This window comes from Scylla paramamosain, chromosome 42 (genome assembly GCF_035594125.1).
Source record: "Scylla paramamosain isolate STU-SP2022 chromosome 42, ASM3559412v1, whole genome shotgun sequence".
Classification (NCBI taxonomy): Eukaryota; Metazoa; Arthropoda; class Malacostraca; order Decapoda; family Portunidae; genus Scylla; species Scylla paramamosain.
The window spans coordinates 12,372,501-12,396,648 of record NC_087192.1 but is presented as its reverse complement, the minus strand read 5'-3'; the positions used below and the strand labels follow the sequence as shown (position 1 = coordinate 12,396,648).

Below are 24,148 nucleotides of genomic sequence, written 5' to 3'. Positions count from 1 at the left end.
TGCAACCAGGAGGCTCCATCACCTCTTGGCACTGTCATGCCCATGAGTCCTTTTGAGACCTGACTCTCTGGGCAGTTCAGGTTCTCCATCCCCACCCCCATCCTTGGGGGGAGAACGTGTTACTACCCATTGGGATTGACTCGGTAACCTTGCAGAACCTGGAGCATCCCTAGGCTCCACCAGTCCTCCAGAACAGGTCCAGTGGCTGCAGGTAGCTCCTCATCTCAGCTATAATAAAATGGAATGTTGGAGTCATCCTGTCCTACACTACTAGGTGTACCAGGGGCAATTCACTAACTTTTTTCCAAAGAAGGAGTTTCCTAACACTCCTCAATATACTGTATTTGCCAGTGCATTAGACACACTTTTTCTTATCAAAAGCTTTAGATATGTCTAAGGCAACAGCAAAAATTTCACCAAAGTCTCTAAAAGAGGATGACAAAGACTCAGTAAGGAAAGCCAGAAGATCACCAGTAGAGCAGCCTTGAGGGAATCCATAATGGCAATCAGAAAGAGGGTTGTGAAGTGATAGATGTTCAAGAGTCTTCCTGGTGAGGATAGATTCAAAAACTTTAGATAGGTAGGAAATTAAAGCAATAGTACAGTAGTTTGAGGGATTAGAATGGTCACCATTTTTAGGCACAAGCTGAATGTAGGCAAACTTCCAGCAAGAAGGAAAGTTAGATGTTGATAGACAGAGTTGAAAAAGTTGACTAGGTGAGGAGCAAGCACAGAGGAACAGTTTTGGAAATCAATAGGAGGGACCCCATCAGCTTCATAAGCCTTCCGAGGGTTTAGGCCAGTAAGGGCATGGAAAACATCTCTATGAAGGATTTTAATAGGTAGCATGAAGTAGTCAGAGGGTGGAGGAGAGAGGAATCCTCCCTGGACCATCTGTAATTTCCAATAAGGCAAACTTATATTTGACATGGGTGCTGAATTCTACTGGGTCTTCACTATAATGATGCAAGTTATTGATGGAAGTTAAGATTTAATAGCTTTGGTCTGTGAGGTCACTGATGAAGTCTTTAAACTTCTCCCATGTTGGTGATTGTTTCTTAGCTAAGATGCTCTGGATATAAACTGCTGTTTGGGCATTGACCCTAATTAAGGCCATCTTCTGTTGCTCTGCAGCATCCTGGGAACAATTCTTAATTTTTGACAGAAATATTGCAAATCTACCCTCTCCGTCCACTGCCTGAAGATGTCTGTGCTCTAGTATGGGTATGTCACGAGGTTTCATGAAAGCTTTAAGTGTTGGTGAAAGCTGATTTACCCTTCACCCATGCATTAAATGCTGAAGACAGTCTTTCAGACTGTCCACTTCCCTCTCCAGTTCTCTTATTCTGTTTGGTTCTCCTGTCCTATTGACAATGGCTTCTCCTCTGTCTCTGCTTTTTGTATATCCATATCTATCAGGTTTCTACCACCAGTCACCATGATACTGAAATTCACTGTCTATCAGTATAAATCCTTAGTCAATGTGGCAAGAGGTGCTAACATCAAAAAAGGAAAAGAAAAAACAAAAGGAGAGTTTTATTTTTTGCCTCCTCACCTCCCCCCCTCAATTACCACACAGTAGCAGCAGAGGAGGTGGAGAAGCTGGGGGGGGTAGTTATTATGCCACCTACCAAGCCATGAGGCTTAGCCCGAGGATAGGTATTTGCAGATTGGTCACTGCTGCAGGTCCTCCACCTGTCCAAAATTGAGGGGCAGGCACATACTGCTTCACCCTACCTGTTAGGTTTAGCCCAGGGTTAATTACCCAGTTGCTCAAAACATTGATCAACTATTTGCACACCTAGAAAAAAACACCACACTTGAGAAAAAAACAACAAAAAAACATACACAAAAAATATTAAATGCCTAACAGAGAATTAAGCTGTAATAAAAATCAATTACACATGAGACTAACTAAAATCTAGTTAACTAAGGCATGTGGGGTCATCTGGAAAATCAAGGAATTACCACTTTGATAAATATCACAAAAAACTGCCACCAAAAATATGTTCCAATTTCTGATCACATATTTTAAGAAAAAAAATTAAATAAGCCAAAAGAAAAGATGAATTACTTATTTGAGTAAAAAGTGAAAATAAATAAATACCTTTACCTACTTTTGACTGTTCTCAATATGGATGGAAGTCTTAATGTTGGCCAGGCTGAGGAAGGATCCCTTTCTATCATTTCTCCTTTGGTTAAATACTCATATCATGAGGTGGTACTACCTGCCTAACTAGCCTAAGGAACTCTGAGATTCTGTTCATGCTTATCTGATTGGTAGCAGTGAGGAGTGGATGGGCAAGCTGCTTGTGTCTGTCTCAGGCAGATTGGGGTTTAGGGTGAGTGGCCACTGGTGACTGGCTGGTCTCACTGGTGGTGGTGAGAGTAAAGGGAATAACCGTACTAGTACAGCAACGCCTGCAGCAGAATTGAAGCATCACTCCCCTGCTGGTGGCCAGCTTGGTGTTATTGGTACACGGTTGGTCTTCTGCTTACCGCGTCTGTCTTGGGGATTGCAAGATCTGCTTGCCTAGGTAGGAGAGTGGTTGTCTGCTTATATGCATGTCATGGCCAGTAAAGAAAGAGAGAGGTTCATGTGGTCCTGAGGTCGAATCCAGGTGTCAGTCCACGCAAGGCTGGCAGATTGCTGTTGGTCAAGTTTCTTATTGGCAACTACTTAATAACATGGGATCCATGCTGTGGTTTCCTTCTGCCTCCTACACCTAGTTGATATGCTCCTCAGCCTGTTTTGGTGTGATTATTTCAAAATACTCTCACTTCAGCAAGACAATGTCCCTTGGCATATGGCCATGTGTAGCACACACATTTTAAAAAACTAAAACTACTAAGAGATGCGTGGGATGTGGATGAGAGATTTTCGGGGAAGACTATGGTAGTCTCTACCCTCTTGAGTATAAAAATCACAATACACTAAGGTTCACTAATACTGTACCTTGACTCTTGATGCTGTGTCCTCAGCAACAAAACAAATCAAACTAACAGGCTAACCTTAACAATTTCTGGTTTGATATGATTCAACATCTTGTTTATTTAAGTGTCCTGTCAGGGCCAATTTATCCTGCCTTCAGATCAGTTTCATGTTTCTATTATATCCCAAAAGGGGGTGTGACATTTTATTGTGTAATGGTTTCTGTGTAAACTACTAACTATAAATGATTTGGAAGAACAAGAATCTCATACAAGAAAATGCACAAAGAAAATATCAATTTTTTACCCAAGTATTGTTTTCCTACAGGTGTGGTGGAGAGGGTGGAGGCCACAGACATATCCCAGGGGTAATGTACTTGCAAGGTCTGATGGTGGTATGCACAGTGTACCTGGTACATTCTACTGCCTCCAGCCTTAGCCGAAAGGAGGGTCTCCCATTTGCAAACCAGTGGGCAGCATGGATTCTCTTAGGTAGGAGAATATGAGTCATTGTTTAAGGAATTATAATTTCAATTAAGGTATTCAGTCTGCATGGGTTCTCCTTGGTTTCCTTACTTTTCCTTTTTAACCAAGCAGTATATACAACAGTAGACATACTTAACTTGTATTTCTTTAGCATTTTAGTATATTCTATGTGAAGATATACATATAAAACGCAAGCCGGCCAGAGTTGCAGAAAATCATGAAACAGTTTGAAACTGAAAAGTTTGACAAGTTTAATTTAAAAACCTCTTAATACACCTCTTTTTTAAAAGTATGTTAGTAACAGGGAGACTGGAAAACAATCTGGTAGTAAGTTTCATAGTTTACTAGTGGAAACAATAAAAGTGAAAATACTAACCCAGACAAAGTAAAAAAAAATCCTGCATAAGAAGACTGCAATAGGAGAGGAGGCATGCCATTACCAGATGAGTAAAATTAGTAACCATGAATATAACAGAAGATAGCAATAGGTGCAACATAGTCAATTATAGGAGGAAAGTTGATGAGATAAAAAGCTTTTGAATCTATGATGTTTGATAAAGGGTCATGAAGACTCCTTCCATATGAGATGTGCTCTATATAAGGGGCCCCCCCCACCCCCTTTTTTTTTTTTTTTTTTTTTTTTTTTTTACATGTAGGAGGGACACTGGTCAAGGGCAAGTAAAATCCAATAAAAAAAAAAAGCCCACTGGGATGCCAGTCCCTAAATAGGTTCCAAAGCGGTAGTCAAAGAATTGAAGGATAACTTAAAGTTATACTTGGCGCTGGTCAGACCTCATCTAGACTACGCTATGCAGTTCTGGTCCCCACATTACAGGAAAGATATAGGTCTATTAGAATCAGTACAGAGGAGAATGACTAAAAGGATACAGGGGATGAGGAGTATTCCTTACGAAGTGAGGTTGAAGCGGTTAAATTTACATTCTCTAGAGAGACGTAGGTTAAGAGGGGACCTGATAGAAGTCTTTAAGTGGTATAAGGGTTATAACAAGGGAGATGTAAGCAAAATTCTTAGGATCAGCAACCAGGGTAGAACAAGAAATAACGGGTTCAAGCTTGAAAAATTTAGGTTTAGGAAGGAGATAGGAAAAAATTGGTTCTCAAATAGAGTGGTAGATGAGTGGAACGGACTCAGTAATCATGTAGTTAGTGCTAGGACACTAGAGAGCTTTAAGAGAAGATTAGACAAGTTTATGGATGGGGATAGCAGATGGAAATAGGTAGGTGTGTTTCATACAGGGACTGCCACGTGTAAGCCTGGTCGCTTCTTGCAGCTTCCCTTATTTCTTATGTTCTTATGTTCTTAAATCTCCCTCTTGAAGGAATTCAAGTCATAGGAAGATGGAAATACAGAAGCAGGCAGGCAGTTCCAGAGTTTACCAGAGAAAGGGATGAATGATTGAGAATACTGGCTAACTCTTGCATGAGAGAGGTGGACAGAATAGGGGTGAGAGAAAGAAGAAAGTCTTGTACAGCAAGGCCACGAGAGGAGGGGAGGCATGCAGTCAGCAAAATCAGAAGAGCAGTTAACATAAAAATAGCAGTAGAAGATAACTAGAGATGCAACATTGCAATGATGAGAAAGAGGCTGAAGACAGTCAGTTAGAGGAGAGGAGTTCATGAGATGAAAAGCTTTTGATTCTACCCTGTCTAAAAGACCAGTTTGAGTGGAATCCCCCAGACATGTGAAGCATACTCCATACATGAACAGATAAGGCCCTTGTATGGAGTTAACAGTTGAGGGGGATGGGTGAGAAAAACTGGTGGAGAGATCTCAGAATGCCTAACTTCATAGAAGCTGTTTTAGCTAAAGATGAGATGTGAAGTTTAGATTATAAGAAAAGTACAGACCTAGGATGTTCAGTGTAGAAGAGGGGGACAGTTTAGTGTCATTGAAGAAGAGGAGATAGTTGTCTGGAAGGTTGTGTCAAGTTGATAGATGGAGGAATTAATTTCTTGAGGCATTGAACAATACCAAGTTTACTTTGCCCCAATCAGAAATTTTAGAGAGATCAGAAGTCAGGCGTTCTGTGGCTTTCCTGCATGAACTGTTTACTTCCTGAAGGGTTGGACATTTATGAAAAGACGTGGAAAAGTGCAGGGTGGTATCACCAGTGTAAGTGTGGATAGGACAAAAAATTTGGCTTAGAAGATCATTGATGAATGATAGGAAGAGAGTGGGTGACGGGACAGAACCCTGAGGAACACCACTGTTAATAGATTTAGAAGAACAGTGAATGTTTGCCTCAGCAGCAATAGAACGGTCAGAAAGGAACCTTGAGATGAAGTTACAGAGAGAAGGATAGAAGCCATAGGAGGGTAGTTTGGAAATCAAAGCTTTGTGCCAGACTCTGTCAGAAGCTTTTGATATGTCTAAGGCAAGAGCAAAAATTTCACCAAAATCTGTAAAAGAGGATGACCAAGACTCAGTAAGGAAAACCAGTAGACCAGCCTCGACAGAATCCATACTGGCAATCAGAAAAAAGGTTGTGAAGTGATAGATGTTTAAGAATCTTCCTGTTGAGGATAGATTCAAAAACTTTAGATAGGCAGGAAATTAAAGCAATAGGACAGTAGTTTGAGGGATTAGAATGGTCATCCTTTTTATGAACAGGCTGAATGTAGGCAAAGTTCCAGCAAGAAGGAAAGGTAGATGTTTACAGTTGAAAGAGCTTGACTAAGCAAGGTGCAAGCATGGAGGAACAAATTCAGAGAACAATAAGAGGGACCCTATCAGGTCCATAAGCCTTTTGAGGGTTTAGGGTATTGAGGGAATGGAAAACATCATTGCAGAGAATTTTAATAGGCAGCATAAAGTAGTCAGAGGGTGGAGGAGAAGGAGGAAAAAGCCCTGAATCATCCAAGGTTGAGTTTTTAGCAAAGGTCTGAGCGAAGAGTTCAGCTTTAGAGATAGATATCATAACAGTAGTACCATCTAGTTGAAATAAAGGAGGGAAAGAAGAAGCAAAGTTATTGGAGATATTTTTGGCTAGATGCCAGAAGTTATGACAGGAGTTAGATCTTGAAAGATTTTGACACTATTAATGAAGAAGTTTTTGGCTAGTTGGAGAACAGACTTGGCATGGTATAAAGTGCATGAGATTATGGTGATGGAAGGCTGAAGTACCTTTTGTGGGCCATCTCTCAATCATGTATAGCACAAGAAGAGGCTGTGTTAAACCAAGGTTTGGAAGGTTTAGGTCAAGAAAAAGAATGAGGAATGTACACCTCCATGTCAGACACTATCACTACTGTTATGCACTTGGAACACAGAGACATGTCTCTGACATGGAAGCAATAGTCATTCCAAGTAAAATCAGCAAAATACCTCCTCAGGTTCCCCCAATTAGCAGGGGCAAAATGCCAGAGGCACCTCCACTTAGGGGGATCCTGAGGATGCAAAGTTAGCTTTTTGGAAGAAGAGGAAAAACTGGTGGAAAGAAGGCAAGACAACAAGTTTCATAGAGGCTGTTTTATCATGATATGAGGTATAAAAATTCCACTTGAGATTTACAGTTAGAGCCACAAATATGTTCAGTGTATGAGTAGAGGAGATCTGGGTGGCAGTGAAAAGAATGACACTCATTTTTGACATTTGAAGCAATTCTTCTGAAGTGTCTCCAGGGAAAAATCTGTTTTTATTTGTTAATTCAGCATCTGCATATTTACTTTTTTATTCTTTAGCATAAATGATATAATATCACATAAGAAAATCCATAAAATCCATAAGGTAATATGTGGTTTCTAAATTCTTTCTAAAATCACAGTTTTTAGATAAATGCATTTAATGTTGGGGGATTGATTACAACCTATGAAACATCTTAAAAACAATGAGTTATATACCATAATAATTGTTTTGCATTAGGAAACATCTGTAAAGAAAAAATTATAGACATTTAATTGCTTTTTGTGTACATGTATAGCACAAGGTACACTACACTCCACCACTGATGAAAGTGGTGCACATGATAAACAAATTGTTGTTTCATAGTGCAGGAAAAGTGTCCAGTTCATTTGAAATAGAGGGCTCAGTATGAAGATGTGGCAAGCAGTTTGAACATCTCCAACCATTATATTTGTATGTTTCATCACTCATTTGACTCTTGATCCCATTAAGTACTCACATTTGCCCTACTTGCTTGAAAATTGTGCCAAATATTTTTTGCACATTTCATATCAATGTACTGTTTAAGTGTTAATGGCACATAAGTCTCAAATATCCCAAATCAATATAGCCCTCATGACTCCTTTCAGAATGGTAGTTATGGGTCTAAACATATTTCTTGGGAAACATGACAGCCACAAAAAAGTGTGCACTTTGTGTGGCACTAGTTGAAAAGATGCCATAAAAATAATCATAATTCCACCCCATTGAAACAAACTGCTTTGGATGAGGGTGTGTTTTGTCAAAAAGAACTTTACTTTTGATAAGGCGTCATCAGAGTACTTCAGCATTTCTGACAGCAAGAGAAGTAAAGCAAAAAACATTGGTGTGTGTGGCACAAAACATAACAAAAGCATCAATGCACCACTTTCATTGGCAGCAGATGTATACTACATGAGCACTATGTAATTTAGATGCAGAAAACTTAATCATAATGAAATATTGAGAAATGAAAGTATCACCCCATAAATCATATTCAATTCAGAGGAAAATTACTGGTATTAAAAGTTTTAAGTCATCCCTTTTTTTCACTCATAGCAACATGGAGCTAGACAAAAATTTCAATTAAAATTTTGTTAATTTAGGCCCTCTGTAGATGGGTAAGATGGCTGAATATCACTGTGACAGTTACACAGGTTGACAGTTGATATTCCAGCATTGTTTGATCTGGAACCTTGTTTAATCCATCATATTTTCAGCTGGCTATATTCTGTCTTTTTTTCTTTCTTTTTTTTCAACATACCATAGCTGAGTAACTATTTCACTGCTCACAGCCACAGATGATGCTACAATCATAGCACTGTGCCACTGTTGTATGCACTAAAGCGAGAAAAGAGCATTAAAACATTTACTAGATATTTTATACAGTGATACCTCGGTACATGTCCACTTTGGAATAAGTCCAACTTGGTATACTTCCAGTTTGGACATGAAAAAATTTGCTTATTATACAACCTTTGTTTGGAATACAATTCACATGCTAGAACTTGTATGGGTCAAAATGAGTCATGACAATATGCACTACTCTTGTTTACCTCTCGAGACAAAGTCACGACTACCCATGAGCAGTGTTGCCAGGTTGGCAGGACTCTCCTTCCAAACAACAACATCTTCTCCTCCCTTCTCAGCACCATTCTAGTAGGCACTTGGCTTCTTAGCAAGGTAAAGTGAGGTTAAATTTTAATTTATTTCATCTAATTGCTTTTGTATTTGCCATATTTCATGGCATATAAGATGCACCTTTTTTCATAAAAATGGCTCAAAAAATCACCCTGCATCTTATATGCAAATCTGAGGCCTCCCATAGATTTAATTTTGAAATTTCTCTCACTTATACACCTGAAGATTTACTGTATCATATTTTTCAACCATAATATGATGTAAGGAAATGTTGAAAATTAAAATATGGCACTGTTCAATGATGGGCCAAGTATGATGTTGACATCACGGCAGCTGGGCTGCATTCTTCGTCTTGCCACTGTAACTAGGCCACTACCTCTGTTTTATTATTACAATTATGTAGGATATCTTTACTATTGTGATTGCTTGCTTTTTGTTCAGCTGTACTGCTAGCTTGCTTCAAACATTACATGCTTAAATACATTTTTTTTTTTATTTTATTTTTTTTTTTTTTTTTTTTATTTATTTTTATTTTTTTCTCTCTGAATGTGCCCTGCTGAAATAGGGGTGTATCTTATATGCTTGTGCATCTTACATGCCATCAAATACAGTGTATATTTTAGTAATGAGCAGTGTTTAAATTATTTCATACAACCCCATTAATGTACTGCATAATATGCCAATAACAACAGGATTTTTTTCATGGGAATGGATTAATCCTGTTTGGCATAAGTCCAAGGATCTGAAACAGATTAAGGACATATACCAAGGTACCACTGTATATCCTAAGTATTATCAATATCTGCATAGAATTATATTGACAATTTACTCTCATTCTGTTGCTTATTGAATAGGTTAAGACAGAAATGCAGCAAGAAAACTGAGAAAATACAGAGCACTAAATCTTACTTAAGGGGTGGGTGTGAAAGTCTTGCCATTGACTATTTATATATATATATATATATATATATATATATATATATATATATATATATATATATATATATATATATATATATATATATATATATATATATATATATATATATATATATATATATATATATACATGTATATATATAAAAAACACTTGTTACTTCCAGGTGAGTCACTCCCTTCATACATGACCTCACTATTTTACCTGGAATTGGCTGAGCACACTGAGCACACACTAATCAGTCAGTTAAGCTCTCTTTTGCATGGGGTGTACTTCAGAAGGAATAGAGAAGCTGATGTGGAAGCACTACATTTATTTGTGTGGGTACACAATAATTCCAAATGGTAACACAACAAAAGAAAAAATGTGAATGAGAGAGAGAGAGAGAGAGAGAGAGAGAGAGAGAGAGAGAGAGAGAGAGAGCATCTCATAACTTGGGGCTACACCTGCTGGACTTTGGCTACACCCACTCCTAACATGTCTTATGCCCTCCAATAGCCATCTTCATTAATTATATGAACAAAGGCATTTATAACCTGAAAAGGAAAGAGAGAGAGAGAGAGAGAGAGAGAGAGAGAGACGTCTCATTTTAACCTGGGTCATATGCCTGGCATATTTGAGTCTTGCATTCAGCAGGAAACTCGAACCTGTCACTACTCAGTAGTATCATGTCACCCATAAGGTAAGGTTCTCTCTCTCTCTCTCTCTCTCTCTCTCTCTCTCTCTCTCTCTCTCTCTCTCTCTCTCTCTCTCTCTCTCTCTCTCTCTCTCTCTCTCTCTCTCTCTCTCTCTCTCTCTCTCTCTCTGTCTGTGTGTGTGTGTGTGTGTGTGTGTGTGTGTGTGTGTGTGTGTGTGTGTGTGTGTGTGTGTGTGTGTGTGTGTGTGTGTGTGTGTGTGTTCTGGGAAGGTTGTCTTATCAGTGTCAAATATCAATACAGTAAAATCCCTCCCATCCGGCATTCGAGTATCCGGCAGCTTCAAGTATCCGGCACATTTTTCCCCCGAGCCTTAAAATCAATAAAAAATCAATGTGTACTCATAAAATCAATTAAAATTCCCACACAAGGTATACTTTGTCCCCTCGCCACCAGAGCGCACTGCTTTGCGCCACCCACGGCCCACTGCACTGTGTTTACTCAGTGACTCAGTCTTGCGTGTGCACTGTTTATCACCTGACGCCTTCATCATGCCTAAAGTTGTAGAAAAGAGGAAGCGTGTTGTGCTTACACTTAAGCAGCTGATCAGATCAGCTGCTGATTAAGATCAGCTGATCTTTGTTATGGTAAGATGCGTGAGTGTAGGGTGGTGATTGTGGACATAATTTCACTTCTATTCAAGTATCCGGCATGTCAACGGTCCCGTTGATGCCGGATAAGAGGGATTTTACTGTACATACTGATGCTTAATTACTGATGGATGTAGGTAGTGTATGTGTGTCTATTACTTATTTTTTCTACGTGGCAAGAGAGAGAGAGAGAGAGAGAGAGAGAGAGAGAGAGAGAGAGAGAGAGAGAGAGAGAGAGAGAGAGAGAGTGATTCACCCACATGTGCAAACATACAGCTGCCCACTAATCTCTTTTGTGATAACTTCACCTTCCCTATCTTCATTTATTCCTCCAATAATTTCCTTCTTTACTTCAATAGTAATACACTTAGGCTACTACTGCTACTATCACTAACATGTTTCTCCTTCTCAGGTGGCATAATGGAGGCTAAAGTAGCACAGAAAGGGAAACAAAAAAAAGTTTAATATTTTTTAACACAGCACTTTCATGAGTAATATTTACGCCAAGCGTGCCAGTGCACAACTGAGTACAAAGTTTCATGGATTGTGGGTAGTGTGTGTTCGTATACTAAAGCATCATTCATGAACCAAGCTAAAATTTGTTCACACAGCTAGTTCTTAAACCAATGGGGTGTTCATGAACTGAGGTTCCACTGTGTTTGTGTGTGTGTGTGTGTTTGTGTGTGTCTTTACCTAGTTGTGTTTTACAGGAAAAGAGCTATGCTTGTGCTGTCCTGTCTCCATATCTATAAGCATCCAGCTTAACTTTAAATTCATCAATATTTGATGCTTGTACCACTGTTTCATCAAAGTTGTTCCATATTTCTGTGCTTCTATTTGGGAAACCATATTTCCTGATATCTCTTCTACTTGCTGTTTTCCTCAATTTCACTCCATGTCCCCTTGTATCTCTTGAGTCTCACACAAATAAGTCTTCTTTGTCAACTTAATCCTTACCCTTTAAAGTTCAGTATACAGCAATCAGGTCTCTTCTTTCTCTTCTCTCTTGTAATAATGGAAGCTTCAGTCTCCTTAGTCTTTCGTCATAGGTTAAATATCTCAAACTTGGTACCAATTTGGTTGCAGCTCTTTGGATCCTTTCTATTTTCCTTATTTCCTTTTTATTATGGGGTGACCAAACAATTGTAGCATATTCCAGTTTTGGTTGAATCACATATTCCATCAACTTTTTCATCATCTCTTCATCCATGTAAGCAAATGCCCCTTTCATCTTTCTTAGTAACTCATAGGTTTCCCCAACTATTTTGTTTACATGTTTTTTGGGTGATGAATTATCACTTATTGTAATTCTCAGATCTTTTTCTTCTTTGTTTTTCTTAATTTCCACTTCTGCCTTGGTGTAGGAACTTGTCAGTCTTCTTTTGCTTTTTCCTAATTCCATCACCCTGCATTTCTTTGCATTGAATTCCATTTCCCATTTCTTACTCCATTTATATATCTTATTTAGATCTTTCTGTAATATATCACAATCCATATTGTTTTCCACTCTTTTCAATAATTTCACATCGTCTGCAAACAGACTCATATAACTGTCAACCTCATCCACCATATCATTGACATACACCAGAAACATTACGGGGGCTAAGACTGTCCTCTGTGGTACTCCACTTGTAACTCTACACCATTCAGATTTTTCTCCCTTTATTACTGTTCTCATTTCTCTGTCCCTCAAGAAGTCTGTAATCCAATTCAGTGTGTTGCCTTGCAAACCTCTTATATTTTGAATTTTGCATAGCAGTCTCTGGTGTGGTACCTTATCAAATGCTTTTTTTAGGTCTAAATAAACACAGTCTGTGCAACCCTCTCTCTCTCCCTTGAATTATATCAATTGCTCGACTATAAAAGCTTACTAAATTCATGACACAAGATCTTCCACTCCTGAAACCAAATTGTCAGTCAATCAATGTATGTGTTTCTTCTAAATATTCCATCCTTATGTTTTTAACTATTCTTTCTGCTATTTTTGCCACCACACTTGTTAGGGACACTGGTCTGTAATTCAATGGGTTTTCTTTATTACCACCTCTAAAAATGGGCACAATATTGGCTCCCTTCCAGTCTAGAGGGATTTTTCCTTCCTTAACCCTTTCCTTCCGGCAATCATATATATACGATTGCAAAAATGCGTCCGTAGCGACGGCGATCATACCGGTAATCAAGAATTTTCGCGCCTCAATTTTGAGGTCCAAGCGCGGTTTCTCGAGTCAGATGGTGTGAGTGGAAGTGTCTGGCATGTTTCCACATGTAGTGTTGTCACTAGCTCTGGAAATTTAGCGGTAACTAAGCTATTTTCCTTTTCTCCGGACGATGCTTGGCAACCCCAGCGACCCACCGGGTGGAAAGCACTCACCGGGTGGAAAGCACCATGATAAGTGTGAAGAGACATCCTGATAAGAGCCAAGGATCTCAGATCATAACTCACCATGGAGCAGGACACAACATATGTATTTAGCAGTGCTTCTGAGTTTGAAGACAGTGACAGTGAATATTTAGAAGAAGATGAAGAAAGCGAAGACGTTAGTGAGGATTCGGAAAATGATTTACAGGATCCACCTGTTTTATCAGAACAGAGAGATGATACCTATCATTCTTTCATGGTAATTTTTTCATTATCTTCGATTTTATAATAAATTGGTTGAAGGTAACTTGTCAGAGAGAGAGAGAGAGAGATAATGTTATTTGCCTGAAACTTGATATGAAAAGGGATGAAATCTCTCTCTCTCTCTCTCTCTCTCTCTCTCTCTCTCTCTCTCTCTCTCTCTCTCTCTCTCTCTCTCATTGGAAGTGTACAATTTCCCCTCCAAGATGAGAGAGAGAGAGAGAGAGAGAGAGAGAGAGAGTGTGTGTGTGCACGCGGCGTCATCGCTCTCCGGGCTGTTTCTGGATGACGGATCACACAGCGGGAGGAGGAGGAATCCTTTATAAGGCATAAACTCAACTTTGAGAGGTCACATCGAGCTACAAAGTATATCATTGTATTCAGAATAACAAAGAGAAAATAATTATTAGTATTCAAACAATTTTCTGACAATTTCTAGGTTTACCATTTTTAGCCGTCATACAAAACAGGAAAATAATTTAAGCGCCGGAAGGAAAGGGTTAAAAGAACATACTATGGTATTGTGTATACTTTCTGCCAGTTGTTCACAACATTCCTTAAGTATCCAGTTGGACACTCCATCTGGTCCTTAAGCCTTACTTACATCCAAATCTTTCATAATCTTCTTAATTTCACTTATGTCCACCTGTATCTCTCTCATCACATTGCCTCTGTGCCATGCTCTTTCTCCTTCAAATTTTCTCTCTTTGGTGAATATTGACTGGAAGCACTTGTTCATTAATTCCACTTGTAACCATATATCTTTGTATGTAATGTCATCTTTCATTAATTTATCTATTGTGTGCCTGTTTTTCACCTTCACATTCACATATCTGAAGAATAACTTCAGCTCATCTTTGAATCTGTTAACTATATCTTTCTCATAATTCCTTTCTTCTTCTCTCAGAATTCTAATATATTTGTTTCTTGCCTTCTTGAATTCTTCCCACTTTCATTTCCTCCTTCTTTTCTCCATCAATTCAATGCTGCTTCTTTTTCTTTTCTTGCTGTTATACATCTTGTATTAAACCAGTCTTTTTACTTTTTGACTTCCTTTATTTTGATCTTTGGTACATATCTATTGATCCCTTCATTATAAATTTCCATGAATATGTCCCACTTCTCCTGTGTATTACTTGTCATGAACAGTTGTTTCCATTTAGTCTCTGCAAAATATTCCCTCAACCTGATCAAATCTGCTTTCCTGTAATTATATCTTCCATTCTTGTAAATTTCATTCCTATTTTCTATTGGACCACTGCCTAGACTGAATTCAGTTAACAGATGGTCACTTTTACCTAGTGGGCACTGATAATTTATTCCTTCAATGATGTCCATTTCCATTGTAAACAACAAGTTTAGCCTTGATGCCTCTTCATTACCCCCAAATCTTGTATTTTCTCCAATCCACTTGGTCATAGTATTTGTCATTATTAAATCTAGAAGCATATATCCCAATGACTCTTCTCTGTCTGTAGTCCACTCTTCCCAGCATACCTCCTTGCAATTAAAGTCACCCATAAGTGTTATATTATTACTTTCTGCCAGTATTCTCTCCAAACAGTTACTAGTATCTCTTAACAATAATTTATAATCCTCTTGTGTCCATGCATTCGTCTTTGGGGTGACACACTCTTCTGACCTCACACGGGCAGGACGTGTGACCCTTGGCGCTCTCGGGCAGCTTCGGCCAGCTTGTTGGCCTTCCCCTGTCCCTAGTGATAGCGACCTTAGTTTTGTTTTTTATTTTCTGTTTTCAACTCTTAGCTTTTAGTTTTAGGCTCGCCCTGGTGGAATTCCTGTACTTGTGAACGCATTTAGCGAGTGAGTGGTGACACATAAAGAACAATGTGTGCCCCAGTGCAAACGTACGAACGCAACTACCTCCTACGTCGCAGGCGAGGATCAGGTTACCCGCCGCACAACGTGATAAAGTGCCTTAAGACCCTGAAACTATTTCGGAACCGCGGGTCGAGGGGAGGGAAACAAGTGCGTCCCATCAAGGTTGTGACCTCAAGTGCCAGAGTTGACCGCAGGGTGGGGAAGAAGGAATACAGGCACATTGAAGTACCTCGGATTTGGTACAGTTTACCCTCCCTCCTCTTATTCAATGCAACATCTTTAGCCAACAAGATGGACGAATTAATCGTGACGGTGAGTTCTACTTGTGCAGACATTGTGGTGGTTACTGAGGCGTGGCAGATTGTTCCTGAGGTTTGCTTAATGCAGGACTACCAGCTCTACCATCACCTGAGGTCTGGATGCAGGGGGGGAGGAGTGGCCGTTTTCTGCCGCTCTACCCTCAGCCCCTCACACCTCCCTGTCGATATTCCGGCCGGTGTAGAGGCCCTGTGGGTAAGAGTCACGCCCCCCTGCCATCCCAGCAACACGGCCTCCATCATCGTGTGCGTCGTGTACCACCCCCCACGAGCCACCACAGCACAGTTACTCACCGCTCACATCATCGACACTGCTGATGCCCTGAGGGTGAAGTATCCTGCCGCCAAACTGGTCATCTGTGGGGACTTTAACAGATTAGATATCAACAATATCCTACACCAGCTACACCTCACCCAGGTCGTGGACTTCCCCACCCACCAGCAAGCCATCCTCGACCTTATACTGACAGACCTGGGCCAGCAGTACTCGCCCCCCAAACCGCTGCCTCCCATGGGACGGAGCACCCACCTCCCCATACTGTGGACACCCACACCCACCACCTCGACCCCCCGGTCAGCTGTCACCAGGACCCACCGCCCCATGCCTGACTCAGCCATGAGGGAGTTTGGGCAGTGGGTGACACAACACCCGTGGACCGAGGTGCTGGATGTGGAGGACGTCCACTTAAAATGGCAGAATTACGTCGCCACCACCACAGAAGCCTTCCACCGCTACTTCCCAGCCAAGAGCGTCACAACGCACCCGTCTGATGCTCCCTGGATGACACCCCGCATTAAAAGACTCATGCGTCAGCGGACCTGGGTGTTCCACTCCTGCCCAGTCCTTTACAGGAAACTAAGAAACAGAGTGATCAGGGAGATTAAGGCTGCAAAGGCAAACTATTACCAGACAAGATACACCACCTCAAGCTGACCAACAACAGACAGTGGTACGCTAAGATCAAAGCTTTGTGTGGCCTACAAAAGCACACTTCATCCCTTCCTTGCACCTCACACCTTCCTGCTACTCTCGCGGCTCAGGAGATGAACGATCACTTTGCTGCTATCTGTCAAACCTTTCCTCCCCTCCACACCACTCTGCTTTCTGCCTATCTTCCGGCCCCCTCTCATCCCCCCAGTGTCCAGGCGGTGGATGTTTTTAAGAGAATACTCAAATTCAAACCAAGATCCACCACACCCACTGACCTTCCTATAAAAATTTACAAGGAATTTGCGGTAGAGCTAGCAACACAGCTATGCTCCATAATAAACGCTTCACTCTCCCAACACTCTTGCCCCGCGGACTGGAAGACATCTTACGTCACCCCCATCCCCAAAACCTCCAGTCCACAGTCACTCAATGACCTCAGGCCAGTCTCTATCACCCCCATCCCTAGCCTTATTTGTGAAGATTTTGTATATGACTGGGCCTACACCAAAATCTGTAATACCGTGGATATCAGACAGTTTGAAAATATTAAAGCCACCTCCACCTCCCATTACCTGACCAGCTTCCTTGAATTCATCCACAGCCACCTGGACAAGCGAAACACCTCTCTAGCTGTTGCTTTTGTGGACTTCAAAAAGGCTTTTGATCTTGTTGATCACACTGTTGTCATCAGCAAGGCAGTGAGTCTGGGTCTCCCTCCTAACCTGATAGCGTGGCTAGCCGACTTCCTCACAGGGAGGCGTCAGGCCGTTCGCTATCAGGGCTCTGTCTCTACTTTCCAACAGCTGACTTGTGGGGTCCCCCAGGGGACCAAGATGGGTCCTCTATGCTTCCTCCTCCTCATTAACGACGCCCTCACTGACACCCCCCATCGCTGGAAGTATGTGGACGACTGCACCGTGGGCGTCCCAGTTTCCACCAAGAACCCGGACTACTCGCCACTGCAAGCGATTCTGGAGCGGCTGCAGACGTGGATGGAGGAGAGCAGGATGACCATCAACCACAACAAAACTGTGGTGATGCATTTCTGTACCTCCTCTGTACCAGTGCCCCCTCCCCAGCTCTCAGTGGGCCCTCATCCCCTCCAGGTGGTCCGATGTGCCAAGCTCCTCGGAGTCACGGTGGACGACCAGCTGACCTGGAAGCAGCATGTCGCCAGCACCATAAGATCAGCTACCTACAGGCTGTACATGCTGCGCAGACTCAGGTCGCTGGGGACACTGACAGATGAGTTAAGGGGGGTGTATCTTACTTTCATCCTCCCCAAACTCATGTACGCCTCCCCAGCGTGGTCCTCCTCCCTCACACAAACTCAACAGCTACAGTTGGAGAGTGTGCAGAAAAGGGCGTGTAGGGTCATCCTTGGCCCTGCATACACCACCTATGAAGATGCCCTGAACACCCTGAGGCTGTCCAGACTATCCACCAGGTACTGTGAGGCTCTGGAGAAGTTTGGTAGGGGACTTCTGAATCATCCACGTCTCAGAAACATGCTGCCGCCTGACGCGCCTCGCCCCGCCCGTGCCACCAGACACCACAACAAGATAACGCCCCTAAAGGCGCCACGTGCGGACCAATACAGACTCAGTGCGATTCCCACCATGGTGCGAGCCATCAATCAATAGTCCCTTCTAGATTTGACTTCTAGATTTGACTTACCTTTAGGATTAATGTCAAGTATTTCCCCACCCCCAATGTACATTTTCAGTTTGTTGACTGCCTAAAGAATAAACCGTTTATTATTATTATTATTATTATTATTATTATTATTATTATTATTATTATTATTATTATTATTATTATAAGCCAATGTAAAATCTCTTCTTCCTTCTCCCTTCCTTTTCGTTTGAATTCTCCTATTTCAACCTCGTCCAATGTTATACTCTTCTTTATAAGTAACATGACTCCTCCCCCTTTCTTATTATTTCTGTGTTTTATCCACACATTATAATTACTATTACCAATTCTTGTATTTTCTGTTGTCTCATTTAGTTTAACTTCAGTAATACCCATGATGTCAGGCTGCTTTATCTTAATATAATTATTCAATTCTCAGTGTTGATATCAAACCATTTATATTTGTATATTCCGCTGTCCACTTTATATTTTTCCATACATTATTTACATTTTCTCTTTTTTTTTCTTTTTTTTTTCTTTTTTTTTGTCAGATACCACTTCCTGAGCCTCTTGTCTTTTACCTTCCAATAGAACCTTTTTTTTCTCTTCCTCCGTTCTGTTCTCATTTTTTGCCTTTGCTTCTTTTATTAGATCACTTACCTCGAGTCTCTCTTCATTCATGTCCCTCTTTATCCAAACTTTCCCGTATTGCTCTGTCTTGTCCAGTTTCCACACATTTGATATCACTTTCATGGCTGTTGTTTGTGCCCTAAATTTTACTTTCAGTGGTCGCTCTCCTCCTTCTGTATACTTCCCCAGTCTATGTATTTCCTCATTTTCACTTGTCCAGTCCTCACCTTCTCTCTCTATGTTTCTTACAACCTCCTCTGCTACCTTTTTTTGTTCTTTTCCCTCTTGTATCTTACTGGCTCTGTTTCCTCTTTTAATCCATATATAACAATACATTTCTTTTTGTCCACTGTGTCTCTTACCATTGATTCCTTCTGTTTGATCACTTTTCACTTAAAGCTGTCTCTTCCTTCTTTTGCACTTCTATGATTTCTGTAAAGTTAACTTTTTCTTCCTCTTTTTCCTTCCTCCAGATTTGATGTTCACTTTTCATCCCTATCACTTCATTTTCCTGTTTTTTAACAATATAATTGTTTTCCTTCAATTTTGTTTTTATATCGGTGCATAGTGATTTCAGTTCTTTGTTTTCCTCTTCCAGGTCATGTTTTTCTTTTTTTTTCTAGTTTTTTCACTCTTTCAGTGAGGTCACTGATCATCCCCACCATTAACCCCTTCACCCCTATGACATACACCTTTACGTCATGGACATGATCCGTACCAAACACCATGACGTATACATATACGTCATGCGATACCCCGTACATATTGCGGAGTGGTTTTTCATCCTGTAGGCAATCTGTGAGCCTGGTATAGCCTACTGCCGGGAATAAAAATAAGCCACGCCCATCAGCCAATCAATTTGCTTATTTGTGGCGTGACTGTCCATCATAAAATATTACTGTCTGGAAGTGCCTCTCCATGCCCAGTTTGCCTAAGGCGATCGATACAAAAGGACGTACTTTAGTGTCTTCTCATTGCCTTGCCATTATTGGAAACTTATTTTTGCTATATTTTGTGATAGTTTTTAGGAATTTACAGCCATGTCAGACAGAGGTGATTCAGACTCTGATACATCATATGTGCCAGAAAGTGAGGATGAAGATGAGAGTAGTGACAGTGAACTGGAGCTTAGTGATAGTGAATTATGGCAGGATGTTGACCCAGTTGAAGACAGTGGGTGGAAGTTTCTTGTCGACATCTTTGCTGACGCACAGCCACATGCACCACCCGGCTTCACCAATGGTGCTGCCCAAGGGCCCCAGGCTATTCCACCCCTTACTTTCCATACTTCTGGAGATGCTTTTAGTCATTTTATAGATGGCTATGTGATTTCTAAATTGTGTTCATGGGCTAATGAGAGAGCTGATGTTTATTTTGCTGAAAATCCAACAAAGAAAAAAGTACATAGGCTAAAGTGGAAACCAGTAACAACAGATGACATGCATGTATTCTTTGGGTTATTGATAGCCATAGGAGTGGTACAACTACCCAATATGCATATGTATTGGTCACACAATGCAGTTTTTGGAGGCCTACGAGTTTTCACAAAGGAAGTGATGAGTAGGAATAGGTTTCTTTCCATTCTCAAATTCTTGAGATTTTCATCTGCTGCCACTGTTAAGAAAAATGTACTGTCAACCAGAATTGAGCCATTTTTGGACCTGATGAGGGACAGGTGTCACTACTACTACTACTACTACAACCACCACCACCACCACCACCACCACCACCACTACTACCACTACAACTACTACTTATATTCTTAGTACTTTTATTTTCACCACCATCTTTATCTCATTACGATGATTTTTTATCATCATTACCAATGCCATTATTATTTCTTATATGTTATAATATATCACTGTATATATATTGCTCATTTTTAAGTGGAAATAGTGGATTAATAACACTTTTCTAGCATTTACATGCATATTTCTTAAATATTTTTTGACAACCGTAAGTCTTGGGGGTGGGTGGTATGGGACGCATGGGTGACCATCGGCCGCCTTGCATTTTTCCATGTAGTTCCATGTAGTAGTTCCATGTAGTCTTCCTCAAATCCTGGGAATGGTGACCCTGTTGGCAACATTCCACTCCCACCTATGGCATCCGCCTTGCTGGAGCTTTTACTCATTTTATTATGTCTATTACCACTTAAATTTTCCCTTATTTTTTATCCGTACCAAACACCATGACGTATACATATACGTCATGCGATACCCCGTACATATTGCGGAGTGGTTTTTCATCCTGTAGGCAATCTGTGAGCCTGGTATAGCCTACTGCCGGGAATAAAAATAAGCCACGCCCATCAGCCAATCAATTTGCTTATTTGTGGCGTGACTGTCCATCATAAAATATTACTGTCTGGAAGTGCCTCTCCATGCCCAGTTTGCCTAAGGCGATCGATACAAAAGGACGTACTTTAGTGTCTTCTCATTGCCTTGCCATTATTGGAAACTTATTTTTGCTATATTTTGTGATAGTTTTTAGGAATTTACAGCCATGTCAGACAGAGGTGATTCAGACTCTGATACATCATATGTGCCAGAAAGTGAGGATGAAGATGAGAGTAGTGACAGTGAACTGGAGCTTAGTGATAGTGAATTATGGCAGGATGTTGACCCAGTTGAAGACAGTGGGTGGAAGTTTCTTGTCGACATCTTTGCTGACGCACAGCCACATGCACCACCCGGCTTCACCAATGGTGCTGCCCAAGGGCCCCAGGCTATTCCACCCCTTACTTTCCATACTTCTGGAGATGCTTTTAGTCATTTTATAGATGGCTATGTGATTTCTAAATTGTGTTCATGGGCTAATGAGAGAGCTGATGTTTATTTTGCTGAAAATCCAACAAAGAAAAAAGTACATAGGCTAAAGTGGAAACCAGTAACAACAGATGACATGCATGTATTCTTTGGGTTATTGATAGCCATAGGAGTGGTACAACTACCCAATATGCATATGTATTGGTCACACAATGCAGTTTTTGGAGGCCTACGAGTTTTCACAAAGGAAGTGATGAGTAGGAATAGGTTTCTTTCCATTCTCAAATTCTTGAGATTTTCATCTGCTGCCACTGTTAAGAAAAATGTACTGTCAACCAGAATTGAGCCATTTTTGGACCTGATGAGGGACAGGTGTCACTACTACTACTACTACTACAACCACCACCACCACCACCACCACCACCACCACCACTACTACCACTACAACTACTACTTATATTCTTAGTACTTTTATTTTCACCACCATCTTTATCTCATTACGATGATTTTTTATCATCATTACCAATGCCATTATTATTTCTTATATGTTATAATATATCACTGTATATATATTGCTCATTTTTAAGTGGAAATAGTGGATTAATAACACTTTTCTAGCATTTACATGCATATTTCTTAAATATTTTTTGACAACCGTAAGTCTTGGGGGTGGGTGGTATGGGACGCATGGGTGACCATCGGCCGCCTTGCATTTTTCCATGTAGTTCCATGTAGTAGTTCCATGTAGTCTTCCTCAAATCCTGGGAATGGTGACCCTGTTGGCAACATTCCACTCCCACCTATGGCATCCGCCTTGCTGGAGCTTTTACTCATTTTATTATGTCTATTACCACTTAAATTTTCCCTTATTTTTTATTTCTGGAGACAGGACAACTTTACTTGAGCACAGGTCCTACCTGGGAACACATTCTAGGCTCCAAGTGATGGCTGTGATCAAGCAAAATCTTTCTCTGCTGGAGCTTAGATCACTGCTTGTTTACTTGACAAGTCAAATGTAATATATATATATATATATATATATATATATATATATATATATATATATATATATATATATATATATATATATATATATATATATATATATATATATATATATATATATATATATATATATATATATATATATATATATATATATATATATATATATATATATATATATATATATATATATATATATATATATATATATATATATATATATATATATATATATATATATATATGAGGATTATGATTATGAGGAGGCTGTAACAATAATTACTCCTAGTGAGGTCTAAAACACTAGATCAGGGGGTTGCTGTGAACCTATCATTAAACCCAGCTGTGACCTCACTGAACGTTTCCCTTTGTGTCTCACAACACAAGGGGGCAGTCATAACCTGCCCTCTAAAGATAACTCTCTTCCTATACGCAAAACTACACGCACTTAATTACACACACACCCTTCACTAAAAATTTGTTCTATTGTTGGTGTGGTAGACAGTCACTGTTGTTCTCCTAAATCTATTAAAAGTGGTGTTGCCGTCTAAATCCTGCTGGCATGGCACAACACCACTATTGCAGTTTTTTGTGGTCACAGATATGCTGGGCAGCCTAAGTCCTGTCACTCACTCTCTTCCTATTATTCATCAATGATGTCAACCAGACTTCTTGTCCTATCACTCATACGCTGATGATACCACCCTGCGCTTTTCCACATCTTTTCCTTGACATCCAACCCTTCAGGAAGTAAACATTTCATGCAGGGAAGCCACAGAATGCCTGATTTCTGATATCTCAAAAATTTCTGTTTGAGGCAGAGCAAACTTAGTATTGCCTCAATAAATTCTTCCATCTATCAACTCAAGCCAACCTTCCAGACAAATATATCCCCTCTTCTTCAATGACACTCAACTGTCCCTTTTTCTACACTAAACATCATTGGTATGTCCTTTATTTATAATCTAAACTGGAAATTTCACATCTCATTTCTAGCTAAAACAACTTCTATGAAGTTAGGCATTCTGAGATGTCTCTGCCAGTTTTTCTCACCCTTCTAGCTGTAGAGGGGCCTTATCTGTCCATGTATGGAGTATGCTTCACATGTCGGGGCAGTTCCACTCATACCACTCTTCTAGACAAGGTGTAATCAAAAGCTTTTCTTCTCATATACTCCTCTCCTCTAACTGACTGGCTCTTTCTCATTAATGCAGTGTTGCATCTCTTGCTATCTTCTGCTGCTATTTTCATGCTAACTGCTCTTCTGATCTTGCTAACTGCATGCCTCCTCTCCTGTGGCCTCACTGCACAAGACTTTCTTCTTTCTCTCACCCCTATTCTGTCCACCTCTCTAATGCAAGAGTTAACCAGTATTCTCAATCATTCTTCCCTTTCTCTGGTAAACTCTGGAACTCCCTGCCTACTTCTGTATTTCCACCATCCTGTGACATGAACTCCT

At 40.4% G+C, this 24,148-nt stretch overlaps 1 protein-coding gene across 4 annotated transcripts in view; it reads left to right on the top strand.

Moving 5' to 3' along the window:
- The window catches only part of LOC135093267 (GPI ethanolamine phosphate transferase 1-like), a 293,072-nt gene that overhangs the window by 212,867 nt on the left and 56,057 nt on the right, over positions 1-24,148 (top strand). For 3 of the 4 annotated variants that reach the window (XM_063992366.1, XM_063992367.1, XM_063992369.1), the window contains exon 12: positions 3,260-3,423. In XM_063992366.1, coding sequence (XP_063848436.1) covers positions 3,260-3,423 — 164 coding nt within the window. Of the gene's footprint in view, positions 1-3,259; positions 3,424-17,454; positions 17,651-24,148 lie in introns of those variants that run through there. The other variant, XM_063992368.1, reaches the window with a different exon arrangement.